The sequence below is a fragment of the Coregonus lavaretus genome, assembly GCF_964263955.1.
Source record: "Coregonus lavaretus genome assembly, chromosome: 14".
NCBI lineage: Eukaryota > Metazoa > Chordata > Actinopteri > Salmoniformes > Salmonidae > Coregonus > Coregonus lavaretus.
Window position 1 is genome coordinate 15,978,635 of NC_140001.1, and position 24,079 is coordinate 16,002,713.

A 24,079-nucleotide genomic window follows, 5' to 3' on the forward strand; every position below is an offset into this window, starting at 1 on the left:
GGTTCCCGACGGAACGAAGCCTGCATAATGTCTGAGGAAACAACTTGGGGTGCATCAAACTGGGGGTCAGAGAGAGATGGAGAACTGATAACAGACAATTTAGAGACTTGTGTAGTTAACTGAGTCACCTGGTTCAGCAGTTGATGATTATCTTCCACAAGAGTCCGAATCAATTGGTCATGCTGTCCTAGCAACGTTCCTTGAGCCTGGATAGCTTGTTGGAAGCTGTCTTCGTTTGCCCCGTGCTGTTTCTCTGTTGGGTCCATGGCCAGATCGTTCTGTTACGCTATGGTTCAACCCAGCACTCAGAGAAACAAACACAACTAAGGGAGTGGAGGAAACAAAAATTATTTTAATAAAAGTTCAATTTGTCTTAGTCCAAAAAACAACTGAAGAAAAGGAACAGAGTGGGCTAGTCGGCTCCGGAGGAAGGAGAGGCTGAGGCAGGCAGGCAGGCAGGCAGGCAGGCAGGGAGGTATGTCTGAACTGAAGACAAAACAAACAACAGGTTAAGGAGAGTAAAAAGCCAGGCTGAAGACTAAGATAATATAACTTAACTGGTGAGCCAAGTTACCGCTCTAGTAAGAACAACGATCTGGCGCCGGTGGAGAGCCATGCCCCGGAATTAGTAGTGCAGGTTGATGAGAGAATAGGATGCAGCTGCGTAGGCAGGAATCACTGGAAACAACCCGCAGCTGCACAGGAGAGGCAGATCCTGAGCACGCCCCCTGATCCACTCCAGACACACCCACATAAAGGGGACAAACACACATACAGATACAACAGACAAAGAGGGGACAAAACAAGGAGGAAGGGAAACAGAAAAGGGAGAGACAAGCTGCCCACATAACAAGCCCATCTAGTAATTTAATAGGATCTCTATGCTCAGCATATTCAAAGTACCCCCTTTTTTACCATCACCTCACCCATCTCTCGGCCCACCTAGTTCAAAAGTGTTAAGACAAGCAAGCATCTTTCGCCGTTTAATCAAGACTCAAACAAGCATCTTTCTCCGTTTAGGCCTAATCAAAACTGTTATCAGTAGCCTACATCTGTGGTTCATGACACTGTGTTCCTCCTTGACCGTGAGAATGTAGGCCTACTGTGTTAAAATTCATAAGTTTGAATGTCTTTTCTCTACTCACATGGTTAACAATGAGTTACTGATTAGACCACCCGGGTCCGAACAAACACATATCTTCGTAACATTTTGCTTCTGGTAGTTCAATTGTTTTTGTGTATGTTGGCATTTTATTAATTGGGCTTCTGTCTATAAGATTGAGAAGTCAGTTGTTTGTTCGAAACGGGTCTTCTACTTTTCTCTCTTCAAGAAGGCCTTACATATAACTGTAGTCTCACGTGACCATCCTTCCAAATTACGTCTTGCTACTGTAGGCCTAATACAAATAAGTACATCTAAATTCTAGAGTGAGATGAATCTTCATTTGTATTACGCACCATGTCTTGTGTTTTACAATTTTGTAAATTTAACTCATGACATGGTCTGAGGTGGTTCATTATCGGTGGTCATTATCAAATTAGAACTTTTCATAGATCGGCTACAGACTGCATTGCAACAATAATGCAAATTCTTAACATGCAATGTGAAAAATATATACACAGACAAATTCAACAGACAATATGGATCCACATAAAAAGCTTTATTTTCACAAAGGACCAGTTATCCAACCAGGTTACAATGCCACTTGGCACAAAAATGGTTAAGTGTGCAATATATTGCACTATGGAATGGATCACCAAGTCTGCTGAAGCTAGGCTAAATTATGCAATGCTGCTTAACATGCTTACTGTGCTCATTGCTGTTAGCATGTAGCAAAAATACATCAGGACTGCCATTTCAGATAGTTGTCATGAAACATATTTTGCATTTGGGAAGAGCATAGAGGCATTGGAGGGGAATGTTTCATCATGTACAGTATTCTCCATTGGCACTCATGCACTGTGGTAGTCACTGTCTCCTGGTGAGATAGGAAAGAAAGTTAGTTGTCACTTCCACACAGGGCCAGTAGGATCTTCTCATAGTCTCCCTTGGTGTCATCCTAAGGGGGTAAGAGAGAGCACAGAGTTACTCTACAAAATATAAATCAAAATATAAAATCATGTTTAGACACCATAATATAACAATATTTATTTTGACAATTATTTTCAGATGCCATATTTCCCCATTTCACACATGGCCCATCTCGGATTGGACCCAGAAATATGAATACTTCATACAATGTGATGCATGTCCTTAAAACCAGGGACCCCGAATAAGCCTAGTCCTGGATTTAATCTCATTCTCAATGGAGGATCTGTTGAAAAAGCTTTAAGGTCTAGTACTATGCTTAATCTAGGTCGGGGAAAACAGTTCCTTGTCTTTTATTGCCACTTTGGCAGTGGAGATGTTTGCTCACCAGAATATCCTGGTAGAGGCTTTTCCCAAACGTCTTCTTATACTCCTGTTTGATCCGGGCCATGTCCACTTCAGACCGGCTCACCATGACCCGGGTCAGAATCTTGGTCCTGGTTCCTTTACCCTGGGGTATAGCACAGGCACACAAACAGAAGATATATACACCAGATAGTGCAAGCTCCTTAGCTTGAACCCAGATCTGTTTGTGCTGTCTTGTACAGTATGTGCATAAACCTTTTCTTCTGTAGTTCTTCTGTAGATTGCCAAATCTTAAAACTGAGACGTATTCATTAGGTAGAAAATGGACAGAAACAGGTAGGGAATACCTGAATTTGTCCGATAAGAAACTCATTTTTGTTTTAAAAATGTAAAAAAATATATTTTCTGTTGCGTACACTAATGAACACAACCGAGGGCAACATCTTATCTGGTACCTAAAACGTACTGTAACTATGTTTAACTGTAAAACACACCTTCATGGCCAAGTTGAGTCTCTCAGCAAAGAAAGCAGGCTTGCTTCCAGCACACTTCACTGAAAGACAGATAGGAAAACTAGTCAGATGACATCATAGACAAGAAGCAGCATTCTCCAAAGCTGTTGCAAGGGTATCGGAATGGCCATGAGATGACCAGTGCATTTTAGGAGTTGTAGTATAGCGAATGTGCCTTGGATAATGTGTCATCCCATCTATTAAAAAAGTTATGATCATTTTAGTCTTGAGAGACAGCGTGTGCTTTTCCTGCATGAGGAAAATGGAGGCCATAGTGTAATGTTACAGGACTGATGCCCAGTGAAGGGTGTGATACAGCAGAAGACATGGATTGAGGGTGATGCACAGATTATTTGAAGACATTGGAACATTACTAGGCTTGACCCTGGCTGTGCTCTCTCACCTACGGCAGTCAGACAGTTCTCAATGTCTCCCTTCAGTTCCAGGTCGATAGCCTTTGTCACATCCACCTTACTGTACTTGGAGTACCTCTCAAAAGCTGAGAGAGAGAGAGAGAGAGAGAGAGAGAGAGAGAGAGAGAGAGAGAGAGAGAGAGAGAGAGAGAGAGAGAGAGAGAGAGAGAGAGAGAGAGAGAGAGAGAGAGAGAGAGAGAGAGAGAGAGAGAGAGAGAGAGAGAGAGAGAGAGAGAGAGAGAGAGAGAGAGAGAGAGAGAGAGAGAGAGAGAGAGAGAGAGAGAGAGAGAGATACTTGAAATTCTCACAGTATCAAATCATGTGTGGTTGCACATGCAGTGTATGAAAAAGGGAAAACCCCACGGACATCTAGATTCTAGTAGCATTCATCAGTGTCTAACTGATGGCAAAAACAAAGCACCCTATTGATTGGGCTACAACGTAATTAACAGGTGGTGAGAAAAGAAGTGTGTGTATGTGTGTGTAATTAAATAATAATTTGGTGGGTGCTTATATTTGCCCTATTTCACACATGTACAAGTGTGTATTAGACACGTGTGAATTGGAAATGTGTTTTTTGCATATCCCAGCTCGGAGCGTGTGTGTGTGTGTGTGTGTGTGTATGTGACGGGATTCAGTAAGTTGGTTGTTTGGCGCTGGTTCCTACATCACAGTAGGGATGTTAGATTATTATTATTTCTTCAGAAAGGCCTTCTTGAACATGTGAACATTCATGTGCCTTATAACAAACTTGTATATGATCTGTAAAATTACAAGCCTAGTATAGCCAAGGACAAAGCACCAAGCTACACTGAAGCTAGGAATTTCAGTAGGCCTATCTAAAACTGATCTTTGTGGTTCCATTGTTTAAGTGAAAGATTGACAATTTATGGCATTTATGGCAGCCAGGCAAGTTGAGCCTGCTCTGTGGTTGTCCCATTAGGCAGGGGATTTCTTTTTAAACAACCAAACTGCAAAGAATTCCAGTAGCCTAACATAGCTACACTGGGGTGTCGCAAAAGCAATTACTTTTTTTAACCTGCTGCACTGGAAGCTTAACTTTTGGTCAGGGCGAGCAGAGCGCAAGCCACTTCATCCTATTGCTCTACAGCGTGAGCCGCGCATCGAAACCTTGAAAATAGAACCAGAGCAAGCAGCGCAAGCCTCTCGTCTAGCCGGTGCGCTAACGCCCAGGTTTCGTTGAAATGAATAGAAGCGTCTCACGCTCAGTTACGCGTCCAATGTAGCAGGCCAGTTAACCCCATTTTCTGCTTTTCAGTTGTTTAATTGAGAGACCTACAAGTTATGGCCACAGAGCTTCTAAACTTCTGGGAACGATTGCGAAACAGACCAAGCAGACCAGGCCAGGGTTTGGGGTTTTAAAGTCAATGAGAAGTGAACAATTCTTCCTTAGTTGTTAATTTCCTCGAAATCTAAAGGCACAACCTAGATTCGAGCCAATGTCTTAAGTAGTTGAACATGTTAATACGCCAACCTTGTGAAAGTGACAAACTGACATGTTTTCCTTTTCGTCAAAAACAACTTTATATAGAAGTAGTGCCTTTGATTTGACAGCCTGCACATGCGCAGTTCAGCGCGAGGCGACCGTTAGACCCGATGACGTGTTTCTACACATGAGCTAGCCAATGTTGCCATGACATCGCCTACAAGTGTGATTGGGGATTTCTTTTAGAGAAGCAGTTTCTGCCGATCTTCTTACTGTACTGTCTTTGTTATGGCATTTCTGCACTTTCTGGCAACCCAAAAATACTGCCGACTTGGTCGACAGGAAAGTGCCTTTCAGACCTTAAAGTCAATCTCTGTGTAGGGTATGATGTTGCAAAACGGTTTCAAATGGGCTATGATGAGAACAGAGTTTTTCTAATCAGGTCACATAGTTTTAAACTCCTGGAAAAACTATTGGCCCTATAGAGAGGATGAAAACCTGCAGCAACCTTGTACTTGTTCATATGAATTATATTTGAAAACTAGACTAACGGGGGGGGGGGTCAGCTACACAGGCACAAGTGCAATTAGACAATAACTAATAGGGCTGAGCTTGCTTTATGCAGGGTTGCATCATGTAGGATAATATTATACAGTGGGGAGAACAAGTATTTGATACACTGCCGATTTTGCAGGTTTTCCTACTTACAAAGCATGTAGAGGTCTGTAATTTTTATCATAGGTACAGTGAGGGAAAAAAGTATTTGATCCCCTGCTGATTTTGTACGTTTGCCCACTGACAAAGACATGATCAGTCTATAATTTTAATGGTAGGTTTATTTGAACAGTGAGAGACAGAATAACAACAAAAATAATCAAGAAAAACGCATGTCAAAAATGTTATAAATTGATTTGCATTTTAATGAGGGAAATAAGTATTTGACCCTCTCAATCAGAAAGATTTCTGGCTCCCAGGTGTCTTTTATACAGGTAACGAGCTGAGATTAGGAGCACACTCTTAAAGGGAGTGCTCCTAATCTCAGTTTGTTACCTGTATAAAATACACCTGTCCACAGAAGCAATCAATCAATCAGATTCCAAACTCTCCACCATGACCAAGACCAAAAACCTCTCCAAGGATGTCAGGGACAAGATTGTAGACCTACACAAGGCTGGAATGGCCTACAAGACCATCGCCAAGCAATCTGAAAATCTGTGGAGGGAGCTGAAGGTTCGAGTTGCCAAACGTCAGCCTCGAAACCTTAATGAGTTGGAGAAGGTCTGCAAAGAGGAGTGGAACAAAATCCCTCCTGAGATGTGTGCAAACCTGGTGGCCAACTACAAGAAAACGTCTGACCTCTGTGATTGCCAACAAGGGTTTTGCCACCAAGTACTAAGTCATGTTTTGCAGAGGGGTCAAATACTTATTTCCCTCATTAAAATGCAACTCAATTTATAAAAAATTTTACATGCGTTTTTCTGGATTTTTTTGTTGTTATTCTGTCTCTCACTGTTAAAATAAACCTAATATTAAAATGATAGACTGATCATGTCTTTGTCAGTGGGCAGACGTACAAAATCAGCAGAGGATCAAATACTTTTTTTCCCTTCACTGTACACTTCAACTGTGAGAAACAGAATCTTACAAAGCATGTAGAGGTCTGTAATCTTTATCATAGGTACACTTCAACTGTGAGAGATGGAATCTAAAACAAAAATTCCGAAAAATCACATTGTATGATTTTTAAGTAAATCATTTGCATTTTATTGCATGACATAAGTATTTGATCACCTACCAACCAGTAAAAATTCCGGCTCTCACAGACCTGTTAGTTTTTCTTTAAGAAGCCCTCCTGTTCTCCACTCATTACCTGCACCTGTTTGAACTCGTTACCTGTATAAAAGACACCTGTCCACACACTCAATCAAACAGACTCCAACCTCTCCACAATGGCCAAGACCAGAGAGCTGTGTAAGGACATCAGGGATAAAATTGTAGACCTGCACAAGGCGGGGATGGGCTACAGGACAATAGGCAAGCAGCTTGGTGAGAAGGCAACAACTGTTGGCGCAATTATTAGAAAATGGAAGAAGTTCAAGATGACGGTCAATCACCCTCGGTCTGGGGCTCCATGCAAGATCTCACCTCGTGGGGCATCAATGATCATGAGGAAAGTGAGGGATCAGCCCAGAACTACACGGCAGGACCTGGTCAATGACCTGAAGAGAGCTGGGACCACAGTCTCAAAGAAAACCATTAGTAACACACTACGCCGTCATGGATTAAAATCCTGCAGCGCACGCAAGGTCCCGCTGCTCAAGCCAGCGCATGTCCAGGCCCGTCTGAAGTTTGCCAATGACCATCTGGATGATCCAGAGGAGGAATGGGAGAAGGTCATGTGGTCTGATGAGACAAAAATATAGCTTTTTGGTCTAAACTCCACTCGCCGTGTTTGGAGGAAGAAGAAGGATGAGTACAACCCCAAGAACACCATCCCAACCGTGAAGCATGGAGGTGGAAACATTCTTTGGGGGTGCTTTTCTGCAAAGGGGACAGGACGACTGCACCATATTGAGGGGAGGATGGATGGGGCCATGTATCGCGAGATCTTGGCCAACAACCTCCTTCCCTCAGTAAGAGCATTGAAGATGGGTCGTGGCTGGGTCTTCCAGCATGACAACGACCCGAAACACACAGCCAGGGCAACTAAGGAGTGGCTCCGTAAGAAGCATCTCAAGGTCCTGGAGTGGCCTAGCCAGTCTCCAGACCTGAACCCAATAGAAAATCTTTGGAGGGAACTGAAAGTCCGTATTGCCCAGCGACAGCCCCGAAACCTGAAGGATCTGGAGATGGTCTGTATGGAGGAGTGGGCCAAAATCCCTGCTGCAGTGTGTGCAAACCTGGTCAAGACCTACAGGAAATGTATAATCTCTAATTGCAAACAAAGGTTTCTGTACCAAATATTAAGTTCTGCTTTTCTGATGTATCAAATACTTATGTCATGCAATAAAATGCAAATTAATTACTTAAAAATCATACAATGTGATTTTCTGGATTTTTGTTTTAGATTACGTCTCTCACAGTTGAAGTGTACCTATGATAAAAATTACAGACCTCTACATGCTTTGTAAGTAGGAAAACCTGCAAAATCGGCAGTGTATCAAATACTTGTTCTCCCCACTGTATATATTATTTTAATTACAGAGATGTATATAGATATACAGTACCAGTCAGAAGTTTGGACACACCTACTCATTCAAGGGTTTTTCTTTATTTTTACTATTTTCTGCATTGTAGAATAACAGTGAAGACATCAAAACTATGAAATAACACATATGGAATCATGTAGTCTCACAGACACGGCGGTTGGAACCAAAAATCTCAAATTTGGACTCATCAGGCCAAAGGACATATTTTCACCAGTCTAATGTCCATTGCTTGTGTTTCTTGGCCCAAGCAAGTCTCTTCTTAATATTGGTGTCCTTTAGTAGTGGTTTCTTTGCAGCAATTCGACCATGAAGAGGTCCTCTGTAGCTCAGCTGGTAGAGCACGGCGCTTGTAACGCCAAGGTAGTGGGTTCGATCCCCGGGACCACCCATACACAAAAAAAAAAATGTATGCACGCATGACTGTAAGTCGCTTTGGATAAAGCGTCTGCTAAATGGCATATTATTATATTATATTATTATGAAGGCCTGATTCACGCAGTCTCCTCTGAACAGTTGACGTTGAGATGTGTCTGTTACTTGAACTCTGTGAAGCATTTATTTCAAATTCCACAAATTAAATTTTAACAAGGCACACCTGTTAATTGAAATGCATTCCAGGTGACTACCTCATGAAGCTGGTTGAGAGAATGCCAAGAGTGTGCAAAGCTGTCATCAAGGCAAAGGGTGGCTACTTTGAAGAATCTCAAATATATTTTGATTTGTTTAACTGTTTTTTGGTTACTACATGATTCCATATGTGTTATTTCATAGTTTTGATGTCTTTAATATTATTCTACAATGTAGAAAATAGTAAAAATAAAGAAAAACCCTGGAATGAGTAGGTGTGTCCAAACCTTTGACTGGTACTGTATATAATAAAAAAGTTACAGGTGCATTAACACAGTCTACCTATGTCATCACTACTTGTTTTGTTTAATTACAGTCAATATTTTTTTTAAACTAGCCAACCAAAGTTGGAATATATATAGTTTTATCACATTCACATTTTCTCTTAACACAAATAAATTGGCTTAGGCTATAAATACATAACGTTACCACTTCGTTTCCCCAGGCCAGTTGGGACAGGGTGCATATGTAGGCTACCGTTGGTCAGACTGATACAGCATGGCAGGTCGCTAATGTTTAGATGTAGGCTGCTACAACATTTCTGTAAAGAGTTTTTGCTTGCGTCTGTGGTGAGTTCTTTTCCCGTTTGCTAAAATAATACCAGAGGAAAGTGAGCGCTTGCTCTGCTTTCTATAGACGTGCACCATACCCGACCTGTGATTTCTGTGAATCTGATTGGTCAAGACACACACACGACAACTTGCAGCACTCTGACGAGAAGGACATAGGCTACTAATTGTGCGTGAGTTGACGAATTATGAGGCAAGGCAAGTCAGTCACAAAAAACGTTTGGCCTACTTTGTCCCTGTTTAATGCTTTTGAGTCAATATTTTTTTATTAAACCAAATAAAAAAAATGCTGGGGCAAATGCCTGCTTGCCACACGTTTGCCGGCGGCCCTGCTCTGACCATTACCGATAACAGGGGAGGTTAGCATTTTTGGGGGGTATGATATTTATGCCTCCAACTTTCTCACTCATCATTATTCACAATTAATTCATTACTATCCGTAATCCTGGTAGCATCCACATTAATGTACTGGTCAGTATATAGATAATCTTTGCTACCGCAGATTTTTGGGAAGATATAGCTATGGACAACGGCAAAAGTATTGCTACAGCTCTCAACAACATTGCTGCCCTGAATTGAGCATTTACGTGTGAATTCTTAAAGAGATGGGTGGGCCTAAGTGGTTTTACAAGTTTATGAACATTCAAAGCAGCATAACTTTCCATGTTTCAATTAGACTTAAGCTTACATAAAGCTGTGCCATCACATATTCACCTTGGCGGAGCTGAGGAGCACTTCTGGTGGTCAGAATGTCTATGAAGACAGAGCAGTCCGTTCCCTTCTTCTTCTCTCCAGCCTCATACAGGGCCTATGGACCGATAGAGTAGGCACAGGCATCACACACACAGGGATTGCATTACACATTGACGTCTTAAATTCTCACACATACAGACACAAACACACTCCCTCTCTCTCTCTCTTTCCTCCATACCCTGGCATCACTGTCAGCAAGTTCCTGGTTCACCATCGTGTCCTCATTCCTAGTAGCCTACAGAGAGAGGGGGGAGTGAGGTCAATTGTGCCAAACTATTCATCCGAGGTTAAACAAGCAATAAATAAAACACACACACCTTGCAGAGCGAGAGCAGAGCATTCCTGAAGTCTCCACTTGTGTCAGACTTGATGTCATTCTCCAGCTCCTTTTTGTATTCTAGCAAGAAAAAAGCCATGATTGTTGGCACGTTGTAACTATCACCTCAACGTACAGGACATTTACATATTAAGGACACACCTTCCTTATAGGCTTTCTTTATCTCTCTGATCTCTTTATTGGTCCTGGAGGCCAGAATCTCAACCAGAATATCCTCATCTGTGCCCAATCCCTGTGAGAGAGAGATAGGTGAGAGGGGAGGGGTGTGAAGGGTCAACAAGGCCAAAAGGGTCACATCAGTCATAAAGCTGAGACAAAAGAGCCCAGGATCGGATGACAAACACAAAGAGCAGGGCCATGTTCATTATGCCCCAAACGGAACAAAACAGACTGAAACAGGGGACTACCTGCACTTACAGGTCTACCGCTATACCAGACACTGCCAAGCTAGCATATAATGTTCTGAGAACCATATGTTTCTTAGAGCTTGGTGAGAGCGTGGTTATCCTATGGTTATTTAGCATACAACCTTCCGGGAATGGAGCAGGATAGTTGCTTGGCTTTGGAACATTCTCAGCACATTTAAGAAACTTCACAACAAAATATAATTCCATTGATCGAGAACAAAAGATCATAGGTTCAAATCTCACTGACTCTGTGCCAAAATAAAAAAACATATTTGTTTGCATTATTAATGCTTAAGCAAATGAATTTCCATGTGTCCCATCTGTGCTTGGAATTCAAAACAGCCAACCCAAACTAAGCTAGCAGTGTTATTAAAAGTCTTATTAAAACATGTTTGTTTTCAGAACATTATTTAATAACTTTCAAATAGCCTATAATTTTCATTCTCAGAATGTTCATAAAACCTCCCAGGAAAACTTTCAGGGAACCATAGGAAAACATTCCCAGAACCTCCCTGCAACTGTTTTACCAGTCAGGAAACTTATGGCTTCGTTCCCAGAACCTATGGGAAACCAAAAACGTACATTCTCACAACTTCCAAGGAACCAAATGTGCTAGTTGGGCTCACACACACGCTGCACATGCACAGAGTTGTGTATCGTTAAACCTAAAGTACAGTAGGTACTCATCACCACTTTTCTTACCGTCTCCTCACATTAAAACAGTCCCACCCCATTGTACAAAGCAGACAGACAGTCCCACCCATTTTAAAAGTCCCATTATTACACAACACAATAATAAAGCAGAATGAGTCACTATGGGTAGGGTGTTAGGAAGTGGGTGGGTGGGTCTGACTAAACAGCAGAACAAGAATACATGACGACGTCATCACAGCTTCCTCTTTAGAAGCGAGTCATTACTCTTTAAATATTTGTATTATACATTGCTCCAAAAAATTAAGGGAACACTAAAATAACACATCTTAGATCTTAAATGAATGAAATAAACTTATTAAATACTTTTTTCTTTACATAGTTGAATGTGCTGACAACAAAATCACACAAAAATTATCAATGGAAATCAAATGTATCAACCCATGGAGGTCTGGATTTGGAGTCACCCTCAAAATTTAAGTGGAAAACCACACTACAGGCTGATCCAACTTTGATGTAATGTCCTTAAAACAAGTCAAAATGAGGCTCAGTAGTGTGTGTGGCCTCCACGTGCCTGTATGACCTCCCTACAACGCCTGGGCATGCTCCTGATGAGGTGGCGGATGGTCTCCTGAGGGATCTCCTCCCAGACCTGGACTAAAGCATCCGCCAACTCCTGGACAGTCTGTGGTGCAACGTGGCGTTGGTGGATGGAGCGAGACATGATGTCCCAGATGTGCTCAATTGGATTCAGGTCTGGGGAACGGGTGGGCCAGTCCATAGCATCAATGCCTTCCTCTTGCAGGAACTGCTGACACACTCCAGCCACATGAGGTCTAGCATTGTCTTGCATTAGGAGGAACCCAGGGCCAACCGCACCAGCATATGGTCTCACAAGGGGTCTGAGGATCTCATCTCGGTACCTAATGGCAGTCAGGCTACCTCTGGCGAGCACATGGAGGGCTGTGCGGCCCCCCAAAGAAATGCCACCCCACACCATGACTGACCCACCGCCAAACCGGTCATGCTGGAGTATGTTGCAGACAGCAGAACGTTCTCCACGGCGTCTCCAGACTCTGTCACGTCTGTCACATGTGCTCAGTGTGAACCTGCTTTCATCTGTGAAGAGCACAGGGCGCCAGTGGTGAATTTGCCAATCTTGGTGTTCTCTGGCAAATGCCAAACGTCCTGCACGGTGTTGGGCTGTAAGCACAACCCCCACCTGTGGACGTTGGGCCCTCATACCACCCTCATGGAGTCTGTTTCTGACCGTTTGAGCAGACACATGCACATTTGTGGCCTGCTGGAGGTCATTTTGCAGGGCTCTGGCAGTGCTCCTGCTGCTGGGTTGTTGCCCTCCTACGGCCTCCTCCACGTCTCCTGATGTACTGGCCTGTCTCCTGGTAGCGCCTCCATGCTCTGGACACTACGCTGACAGACACAGCAAACCTTCTTGCCACAGCTCGCATTGATGTGCCATCCTTGATGAGCTGCACTACCTGAGCCACTTGTGTGGGTTGTAGACTCCGTCTCATGCTACCACTAGAGTGAAAGCACCGCCAGCATTCAAAAGTGACCAAAACATCAGCCAGGAAGCATAGGAACTGAGAAGTGGTCTGGTCACCACCTGCAAAACCAGTCCTTTATTGGGGGTGTCTTGCTAATTGCTTATAATTTCCACCTGTTGTCTATTCCATTTGCACAACAGCATGTGACATTTATTGTCAATCAGTGTTGCTTCCTAAGTGGACAGTTTGATTTTACAGAAGTGTGATTGTCTTGGAGTTACATTGTGTTGTTTAAGTGTTCCCTTTATTTTTTTGAGCAGTGTATATGTTACCGTCTCTAGGCCACCCGAACAGAGGGTAAGATTTGTTTGTATTCTAAGTAATATTGTATATTCTGAGTAGTAGTGAGTGAGTGAGTGCATGTGTACCTTCATGGCCAGTTTGAGCTGTTGGGCGTCATATTGGGCTGGCGTTTTGAGCAGTGCCAGAACCACATCCTCCAGCTCTCCATTTAGGGCTGACTTCAGGGCAGTCTCCAGAGGCTGAAGATAGAGGGATGATACACACTTCCACAGTCATACACAAGTCTGTGTGTTTTAGCTTTCCAGGTGCCCCAGGTGGCTGGAGTTTGCATGTTTATCATCATTCCATTGGTCTTAAAGTGCGAATTCCACCCACGCACAGCCACCCGCACATGCTAAACCAAACGCACCTAGTGCGTGTCCCATCTTACCTTGCCACTAGCCTTTTGGTAGCTAGCTTTGATCTGCTGTCTCTGGGCATTGCTCCTCTTCACCAGCACATCAATGATGGTGTTCTCATCTACACCTACGTCACAGAGACAAAATGGAAGGACTTGTTCAATAGACGGGTTGGCTGACAACGTCACAAAAATGATGAGCGTGCATCGGTGTGGCCAGAAGGTGTGCGTTGTTATGATTCTGAACGGTCAGATAGCTAGCAACAATTACAAAAAGCTATCATGTGGGGAATCGTAGGTGTCTCGTTTCATCTCATTGTAGCTTGTTATTTAATTTAAATTTAATTTATTGATACCATGTGTTTTGAAGTTTTTTGACTAATGTCTTGTCTATGCTAATATGGCTAAAATTTGCTAGATAGCTAACCAACAACTTCAACAATGTATTTGAGAGACATTGAGAAGAAATATAGCCAACCCCGTCTGTTTGGCCACATAGTTGTGCACTCGTTGGTTTTGTTGCTAAACAACCAACCAGTCTCTAGGAAACACTGTTACCTACCCTAATCCATGAGCCCTTATCCATTTTTTGACTAATACAAAAAAATCTGTGTGGCCCCAGGCTTACCGTGAGAAACCTCTGACTACTCCCCAGCAAGAGACAATAAAAACACGGACCCGGACACATACACACAAGCTCACATTCCCTCAGAATGTCCCCCTATGCTGCCTCATGTTACACGCCGAGTGAGTTCTATTCAACTGAGCTGCTCTGCTATGAAACACATACACACATGTGTTTGTGTGTGTGTCAACCTCACCTTTGGCCTTGATGGCCTTATCCAAGATGCCTGCATCCCCTTCAGCACTGAAATGCGGGTAAGGAGTCACAGTGCCCTGATTGAGTAAGGTCTGAGAGAGAGAACAATTTAACTTAGCTGCCATGCAGTGAATCAATGAATACCTTCACAAAATGTAGAAAATAGTTTAGAAGCAAAGGGAGGAACATCCCATACAACACCATACAAGGAATAGGGATAGAGGGGGAAAGAGAAGGAGTTCGTTGTTTCGTTTCTAATGTTTCTGAACCCTAGGGCTTCACCTACTAAATTCCTTTATGAATCAAGTATGGTCATCCCTCTCTCCTCCCATGACTCTATCTCTCAGACTGACCCTCTTTCTCTACCCTCAACATCCATCACTTTTGCTCTCACTCTGTCCTCTCCCCGTCCCCCTCCCCTCTATCTGGCTAGAAATGTACAAACACAGCCTGGTCAGTTTTTACACACATGCATACCACAAGAGGGAAAAAATTGCATATTTAAGGCTATCCCTCAAGCAAGTGGAACAGAACCCTACCATGTCATCGGGCATGCCCAGATAGACGGTCTGCTGCAGGAAGGCAGCAACGAAGGACATGGTGGCACGGGTCTGCAGAGAAAGAGGAACAGGGGGATTCAGTAATAACCACAGTACAGTATTAAATATCCTCTGTATTGAACAGCAAAGTATATTGCATTTCTTAAATAATTGGTTGAAAGGCTCATTATTTGATGCCAGAATATGCTACAGTAACAGACCATGCATATATTTTGTCAAACTGTATTTCATGGACTCATCCCCAACACAAAAGTAAACCATGCCTCTGCCTATGATTGGCTGCCACATATTGGCTAATCATCATTCCATAGAATACAACTATATGCCTAGAACAACTGGATAGAAATGTGTATTTGAGGCTGCACAGATAATTTATTTGTCACTGCAGAACAAACCGCCCCAATCTATTTCACAATGTTAGCAACAAATCTGGTGATGACCACGCCTAACTGGAATCATGTAAAACTCACTAAAAGCTTTAACCGCTTCCTCACTTTTACTCAGTTAGTTCACAATGGTTTTCAAGACACAACAGGATCTGCTCACTGATGTATATGGATCTGTTACAGAAAATAATTAATCCAAAAATAATTCTGAAATGTCACTACTACGCCACAGCCACACTGGCTACCTAATCTGAACGACGTGAATGACACAGAAACCGGGATGTACGCACGGTAAAGTTCCCTAGGGTAACGTTACACTGCATTTAGAATGTATTCATACAGCGGGGAAGTTAGTTTCCCATCTAAACACGGTTTCAAAGTCCCAAAAAAGGAGAGAAGTGAACAAATTATTGTTACCTAGGATTGGAAGTCGAAGTGCTCAATTTCCTGGAGAAGGTCTATTGAATAAAAAATGGGATATCTTACCAGCTAGACAAAGGTAGGGACTGTGAAATTTTCTCAGACTGAGATTGTAGGAGGGTTGGGAATTTGCACACTCATGCATTTATATACACGAAAAACCCCACCTAGCAACGGTGCATTCCGCACTCGCTCGACGCTACCATTGGACAGGCACTGCTGTTTGCAAGACTGCGTAAACGTTTCCATGCAGCGCAATAAAGTTGTCAGTAAATTAATAGCAGCCATGTAAAAAAAAAAAAAAAAATGATAGCCCTGACACAATTTGGTTACATTAAAACAGATGTAGGGGCGGCAGGTAGCTTAGTGGTTAAGAGCGTTGTGCCGGTAACCGAAAGGTCGCTGGTTCTAATCCCCGAGCTGACTAGGTGAAAAATCTGTCGATGTGCCCTTGAGCAAGGCACTTAACCCTAATTGCTCCTGTAAATCGCTCTGGATAAGAGTGTCTGCTAAATTACTAAAATATAAATGTAATGTAGAATGTTTAGTAAGGTTCCTTCTTGAGTCGATGTTAACAAATTCAATATTTAATGTAGACACTACATTGAAGTAAAATGTGATTGCTGGACATAATAGACTGTAAAAACACCAGGAAATCAGCTCCAAGTGATTTTAATTTAAGAAATCTGTTGCCAAGTATTCCCACGCATATTAGAGAGACACGTGATTGTATACCAATATAAGCAAGGCTTGAAATGATTATGTTTTAGTCAAATATTATATCTGTTTGGACTTCTTGTGGTCAATTTGCAGTCTACGTTCCAGCCCCCCGACCATCCGCTCAAGAAAAAATCTGCTGGCGGCTGAATCTAGTTGATTATCCCTGCTGTAAAGCTTTAAAACATGGTTACAACTTTCATGTATAATCCTCCTTTGAGGCTGGCGGTAAAGAGTGCCTCAAAGGTGTGGTTAACTAGCTACCTCCTGTGGTTGTCAAGGCCACAAGTCTGAGACCTGATGCTACCTGTAAATTGCCTGCTGAGCTTGTGCCTGCCTGTGTCAATGTTTTTTTAAGAGTTACCTACATATTTGTTTGGTTTGATACATCTCTATACATTAGTGAAAGGAAACAGCCCTTTTTCACTGCTCTTTGCAGACACTGCCTCATTGAAAACACCTCAAATTCCTGCGCATGATGAATGCCTGTCCATCCACACCTGTACCACACCTCTAGCAGGCAACCAGCAGACTCCGCCCACTGATCTGCTCAAGCTTACACTCTTACAAAAAAGGGTTCCAAAAGGGTTCGGCTGTCCCCATAGGAGAACCCTTTTTGGTTCCAGGAACAACCCTTTTGGGTTCCCTCTGTGACATTGAACCCAAAAGGGTTCTACCTGGAACCAAAAGGCTTTTACCTAGTACCAAAAAGGGTTCTACAAAGGGTTCTCCTATGGGGACAGCCAAATAACCCTTTTAGGTTCTAGATAGCACATTTTTAGGTTCTAGATAGGTCTATGGTGTACGTGAAACCAAACACACCTGGTTATCTTTGCTGTAGGCCTATCATCCGTGACTATGCGAACAGTGATTCCCAGAGATCCTCCTTTGAGGCTGGCGGTAAAGAGTGCCTCAAGGGTGTGGTTTACTAGCTATCTCCTGTGGTTGTCTAGGCCACAAGACTGTCTGGGACCTGACGCTACCTATAAGCTACCTGTCCAACTTGTTTGAACATTCCATGCTTTATACAATGGAGACGTTTGGACAAGTTACTCAGAAAGAGTAGGCTACAACCTCTACAAAGCATGCACATATTATAGTCTACCTCCAGTGCTGTAATATTGTAATCAGATTACAGATACTTTTGAAAAAGTAGATGATTAATTATTGGATTACTTTTGAACTCAGAAAGGATGCTTTTTTGTTGTTGACCAAATTGTATTTATTTACAGGTACAATATTTAAATTAATATCATTTAATATCATATTCCATATATTTTCGATTCATTATTTCAAACATTGTACCTGTGGGCTGCCACTCAGAATAAGGAAATAAGAAGAGAAAATAAAAGAGAGAAAAAACATTACAAAAGGTAAAACTACAAAGTATTGATCATTGTTATCATATTTTAAGTTTAAGTAATAAATTCAGTATTTACAGGAAAACAAAACAAAAAAGAAGTGAACCTTCACCCCTAACCTCCCATCCCATTCCCACCCAGCCAACATGTCTCCATCCAACCCTCAATTAATCTGGGAATGGACTCTACAATGTGTCGAAAGCATTCAACAGGGATGCTGGCCCATGTTGACTCCAATGCTTCCCACAATTGTGTCAAGTTGGCTGGATGTCCTTTGGATAGTGGACCATTCTTGATACACACGGGAAACTGTTGAGGGTGAAAAACCCAGCAGCGTTGCAGTTCTTGACACAAACCGTTGCACCTGGCACGTACTACCATACCCCGTTCAAAGGCACTTAAATATGTTGTCTTGCCCATTCACCCTCTGAATGGCACACATATACAATCCATGTCTCAATTGTCTCAAGGCTTAAAGATTATTCTTTAACCTGTCTCCTCCCCTTCATCTACACTGATTGAAGTGGATTTAACAAGTGACATCAATAAGGGATCGTAGCTTTCCCCTGGATTCACCTGGTTAGTCTATGTCATGGAAAGAGCAGGCTCATAATGTTTTGTACACTCATTTCATGCAATTCAAAATGAATTTTGTAACTTTTCCCCAGACGCTGCAGAGTTTAACTGCAAGGGCACTCCCACATCATATGAAGGAATGTGCCTACTTGATTTAGGGGACACAATTTCATCGTAAAACATTTCCTTGGTTTTAAATACAGCATGTGAACAAATTTAAAATGTATAAATTGATGGTTGGGATTAAGGGATGCCAAGATCATATTTTTATATATTATCTTCCACTTAAAGGGTTGTTCAGATCCAATTAGATCTGTAGACCATACTTTTTAAAATGACATTTCAACAATCTTCAACTTCATATTCATCATCTCCGGCACCACCCCAACATCAACATATGTGAAAATGGCGCATTTCTATGTTTTGTAGTAAAAAAGAAAGAGGAAGATAAGTGTTTCCAATGGCATCGTCAACCAATTAGTAGACAATTAGCTGGCAATTAGTAGGCAATGCCTACTCATAATTGGTTAAAATCACACAATGCACACCAATGATGTAATTGGAAACACTTATCTTCCTCTATTGTTTTACTACAAAACATAGAAACGCACACTTTCACATATGTTGATGTTGGGGTGGTGCTGGAGATGGAGATTGTGAATATGAAGTATAAACATTTGGAAATATTCCTTTAATGGCTAGCTCAGAATATGAGCTTTCCAAAAGTTGTTTATATATTATAGAGATCAGTCATTTCGGGAGCCCAGATAATTTATTTATAAATCCCATCATTGGATGGTTCAGTAGTTGGGGGGTCCAAGGGACTCCAGAGGTAAGCATAGCTGACCTAAGTTGTAAAAATAGAAAAAAGGAGTGGCCTGGTAATGTGTATGTATCTTTTAAATCTTGGAATGATCTCAAACAATTACTGTCCATGATATCGGCAAGGATACGGATTCCACATTTGGATGATTGGGGGGATGCAAAAGGCATTCTTGTGAAATATTGGAGTATGGTCATACCATTTTGATTCCCAGTTACATTGTTTTTTACATTTGCGCCAAATAGAAATTGTGTGAGCAATAATAGGACCAAAGCGTATTTTACATTGTTTAAGGGATATATTAGTGAAGACCACATATTCCAGGGCAATAGGAGACATCATATTTCTCTCTATACTTAGCCAGAGAGCAGAAGAATCATGTCCAAACCAATTTAGGATGGGACGAAATGCTAGTGCTTGGAAATACAATTTAGAGTTTAGTATGGATAGACCTCCTACGTCTTTCCCTCTTTGCAAGTTTGTTAATTTTATCTGGGCTCGCTTACTTTGCCATATACATTTTGAAACTGCACTATGGGTTTTATCACAACAGCCAGAAGGGGGAGACAAGGGAAGCATTGAAGTACAACAATTCAGCCGTAGCAATATATTAATTTTTAGAATAGATATTCTGCCGGATAAAGCAACTGGGATATTAGTCCATCTACTGAGGTCGGATTGAATTGATTTTAGCGGTCTGTTAAAGTTTATGGCAAAGTTTTTTTTATCGACTGAATTTTTGTTAATTATTATGAATTAATTCAATTCAGTTTCACATTTTTCACAGAAAGTAGGATTTAGTAGTAAGGAAACATTAAAGCGCAATCTTGTGGCTCTTTTAGGAGGTTCTGAAATGTGTATCTGGCAGTAATAAGCATTATGATCAGATAGGCTCATAATTATGTTGAATTTCTATTTTCTTGATTAAAGAAAATGTGTTTTGGGAAAAATACATTTTGACACCTTTCTGGTTTCTCAATTACATTTAATTCAGCATTGAAAAAAGGCACAACTTTAAGTTTGTTCCACCCGAGCGAGTCTGACCACAAGTCAGAGACCACTATGATGACTTCTTCTAATGCCTCTTAAGGGGAAAGTAATCCAAAAGTAACTGAAACTAATCAGATTAAGTTGCTGAGTTTGGGTAATCCAAAAATTACATTACTGATTACAATTTTAGACAGGTAACTAGTAACTGTAATGGATTACATTTAGAAAGTAACCTACCCAATCCTGTCTACCTACCTATTCCATCATCAAAATAACTTGGTCACTTGTATCATGGCTTAATCGACTCCATGAAAACAGAAGCTATTAATAACCAATCAAACAGATTAAAGAATATGCCGCCTGAGTGTTATAAGAATCATTACTGAAGACAAAATGATCAATGATCAGTTATAATAATCAGTTATCTCAGCAGGGTTGTTGTGAGAAGCTCTGTCGCCCTGAGTAACAAGACTGCATCAGAGATAAAGTGAAGTAACTTTCACCGTCAGTTACAATCAAAGAGGAGAACACTGAGATTGCAGAGGCACAGCTGTGGATGGTCAGTCGTTGCATCCATTTCTCTGTCTATGAATTTGAAAGTGGATACATTTCTCCACCCACCCAAGCTGTTTACCAAAAAGTGGTGGGGTGTCTGCTTTGTTGTTGTTTGAATCCCAGATTGCCCCTTTAATGGACAGATATATTTTCTGAAAACACCTAATTGGACAGAATAAGGGGCACACCTCCCTACACCCAGCAGCAAAAGACCAATTAACATTTTGTAATCACTGCATCCTCACTTTTGTAACTGCAGTAGTGCAGTCATTTTGTAGTTAAACTGCAGTTAAACTGTAGTTATTTTGCAGTTACAGTGCAGTACATACTGCACAGTGGCGACCCGTCATTCAGGGCAGAGCCCCACCTGTTTTGAGCCACATCTTTAGCAAAAACAAAGAAAAAAAAGAAAACACTTATTTTTTGGGGGGGTTGCCTGTTTTGCATGTTATTTTGGCATTAATACGTGTCACATATCAGTTTGCAAACAATGTAAAATATCTATATATATATTCATTGAGTTAATAAAGCTGCATACAAACATGGACAAAATTTGCCCACGAAGGACAGCCGCGCCACCTTCCTGTTCAAGTGAGCACAGCACAACAAGGTGAGTCCAAAAATGTATTGTATGCTGCTGCATAAATTATGTAATATGCCAGGGAGATACAGTGAGGGAAAAAAGTATTTGATCCCCTGCTGATTTTGTACGTTTGCCCACTGACAAAGAAATTATCAGTCTATAATTTTAATGGTAGGTTTATTTGAACAGTGAGAGACAGAATAACAACAAAATAATCCAGAAAAACGCATGTCAAAAATGTTATAAATTGATTTGCATTTTAATGAGGGAAATAAGTATTTGACCCCTCTGAAAAACATGACTTATTACTTGGTGGCAAAACCCTTGTTGGCAATCACAGAGGTCAGACGTTTCTTGTAGTTGGCCACCAGGTTTGCACACATCTCAGGAGGGATTTTGTCCCACTCCTCTTTGCAGATCTTCTCCAAGTCATTAAGGTTTCGAGGCTGACGTTTGGCAACTCGAACCTTCAGCTCCCTCCACAGATTTTCTATGGGATTAAGGTCTGGAGACTGGCTAGGCCACTCCAGGACCTTAATGTGCTTCTTCTTGAGCCACTCCTTTGTTGCCTTGGCCGTGTGTTTTGGGTCATTGTCATGCTGGAATACCCATCCACGACCCATTTTCAATGCCCTGGCTGAGGGAAGGAGGTTCTCACCCAAGATTTGACGGTACATGGCCCCGTCCATCGTCCCTTTGATGCGGTGAAGTTGTCCTGTCCCCTTAGCAGAAAAACACCACCAAAGCATAATGTTTCCACCTCCATGTTTGAAGGTGGGGATGGTGTTCTTGGGGTCATAGGCAGCATTCCTCCTCCTCCAAACACGGCGAGTTGAGTTGATGCCAAAGAGCTCCATTTTGGTCTCATCTGACCACAACACTTTCACCCAGTTCTCCTCTGAATCATTCAGATGTTCATTGGCAAACTTCAGACGGGCATGTATATGTGCTTTCTTGAGCAGGGGGACCTTGCGGGCGCTGCAGGATTTCAGTCCTTCACTGCGTAGTGTGTTACCAATTGTTTTCTTGGTGACTATGGTCCCAGCTGCCTTGAGATCATTGACAAGATCCTCCCGTGTAGTTCTGGGCTGATTCCCCACCGTTCTCATGATCATTGCAACTCCACGAGGTGAGATCTTGCATGGAGCCCCAGGCCGGGGGAGATTGACAGTTATTTTGTGTTTCTTCCATTTGCGAATAATCGCACCAACTGTTGTCACCTTCTCACCAAGCTGCTTGCCGATGGTCTTGTAGCCCATTCCAGCCTTGTGTAGGTCTACCATCTTGTCCCTGACATCCTTGGAGAGCTCTTTGGTCTTGGCCATGGTGGAGAGTTTGGAATCTGATTGATTGATTGCTTCTGTGGACAGGTGTCTTTTATACAGGTAACAAGCAGAGATTAGGAGCACTCCCTTTAAGAGTGTTATCTAAGCAGGGTTGTTGTGACAAGCGCTGTCTCTCTGAGTAACAAGACTGCATCAGAGATAATAATAAATAACTTTCCTTGGCAGTTACAATCAAAGAGGATATGACTGAGATTGCAGAGGCAGTCAGGCCGATGATGGCTCGCCAAATGCAACATTCCACAGCTGTGGATGGTCAGTCCTTGCATCCATTGCTCTGTCTACGAATTTAAAAGTGGATACATTTCTACACCTCCTCAGGGCAATATCGGTATACATTTTACAAATAGGGAGGTTCAGGACCCTCGTAAGACATAGTAAAATGGAGGGATGTATTGCAAAAGGAAATAGTAAAATGCCATTATACTGGGAAAGATGGGTTAATCTGTGGACATCGGAGGGTTGGAGTTAAGAACAGAATGAATGGTTTGTTGGCCACTGGGGGTGAGAATCCAGCACTTGAAGAAAGAGGAAATTGGGAATATATGTATAATTATTTAACTACAGGTATGGTAGATGTGAGCGAAATAGCTGTAAGTAGCAGTAGAAGTATTGTTGTCCGTTAGTTTACTTCAATTTAGGAATGGAAGGGTAGGGTAGGGGGGAGTATAGAGAAAATAAAAATTATAATAAGGGGGATTAGAAATGATGGAAACAATTACGTTGATAGACCCTACAATCTATCTGCAAAATCAATGGATATTTTGTATCAATGATCAGTTATAATGATCAGTTATCTCAGCAGGGGTGTTGTGAGAAGCTCTGTCTCTCTTAGTAACAAGACTGCATCAGAGATAAAGTGAAATAACTTTTTACTGGCAGTTACAATCCAAGAGGATGAGACTGAGATTGCAGAGGCAGTCAGGCTGATGACGGCTTGCCAAACACATCATCCTATAGCTGTGGCCCTTGGAGAGTTTTGTGCCACCCTTACTTGCTAGATCCTTGGCAGGGAGGCAGGTAGCCTAGCGATTAGAACTTTAGGGCCAGTAACCTAAAGGTTGCTGGTTTGAATACCCAAGCCGACAAAGTGAAAATCTGTTGATGTGCCCTTGAGCAAGGCACTTAATCCTAATTTGCTCCAGGGTCGCTGTACTACTACTATGACTGACCCTGTAAAACAACACATTTCACTGCACCTATCCAGTGTGTACACTGAGTATACCAAACATTAGGAACACCTTTTGCCTTCGGAACAGCCTCAATTCTTCGGGGCATGGACTCTACAAGGTGTCGAATGCGTTCCACAGGGATGCTGGCCCATGTTGACTCCAATGCTTCCCACAGTTGTGTCAAGTTGACTGGATGACCTTTAGGTGGTGGACCAGTGTTTTGAATACTCAGTGTATATGGCAAT

At 42.0% G+C, this 24,079-nt stretch overlaps 1 protein-coding gene across 2 annotated transcripts; it reads right to left on the reverse strand.

The window, feature by feature from the left end:
• Nucleotides 1-1,646: 1,646 nt before the first annotated feature.
• Nucleotides 1,647-16,375, reverse strand: LOC311141947 (annexin A1-like). Of its 2 annotated transcripts, none has more exons than XM_084177466.1 (13): nt 15,712-16,375; nt 14,888-14,959; nt 14,350-14,440; nt 13,562-13,656; nt 13,257-13,370; nt 10,404-10,494; nt 10,243-10,322; nt 10,104-10,160; nt 9,887-9,980; nt 3,311-3,406; nt 2,890-2,948; nt 2,418-2,540; nt 1,647-2,060 (listed from the first exon to the last, which is right to left on the reverse strand). In XM_084177466.1, the coding sequence occupies exons 2-13, from the start codon at nt 14,945-14,947 to the stop codon at nt 2,001-2,003; spliced, it is 1,020 nt and encodes a 339-aa protein (XP_084033592.1). In that variant the 5' UTR covers nt 14,948-14,959; nt 15,712-16,375; the 3' UTR covers nt 1,647-2,000. The 2 variants fall into 2 exon arrangements, with proteins under 2 accessions (XP_084033592.1, XP_084033591.1); XM_084177465.1 differs by having other exon boundaries at nt 15,781-15,927.
• Nucleotides 16,376-24,079: the final 7,704 nt, after the last annotated feature.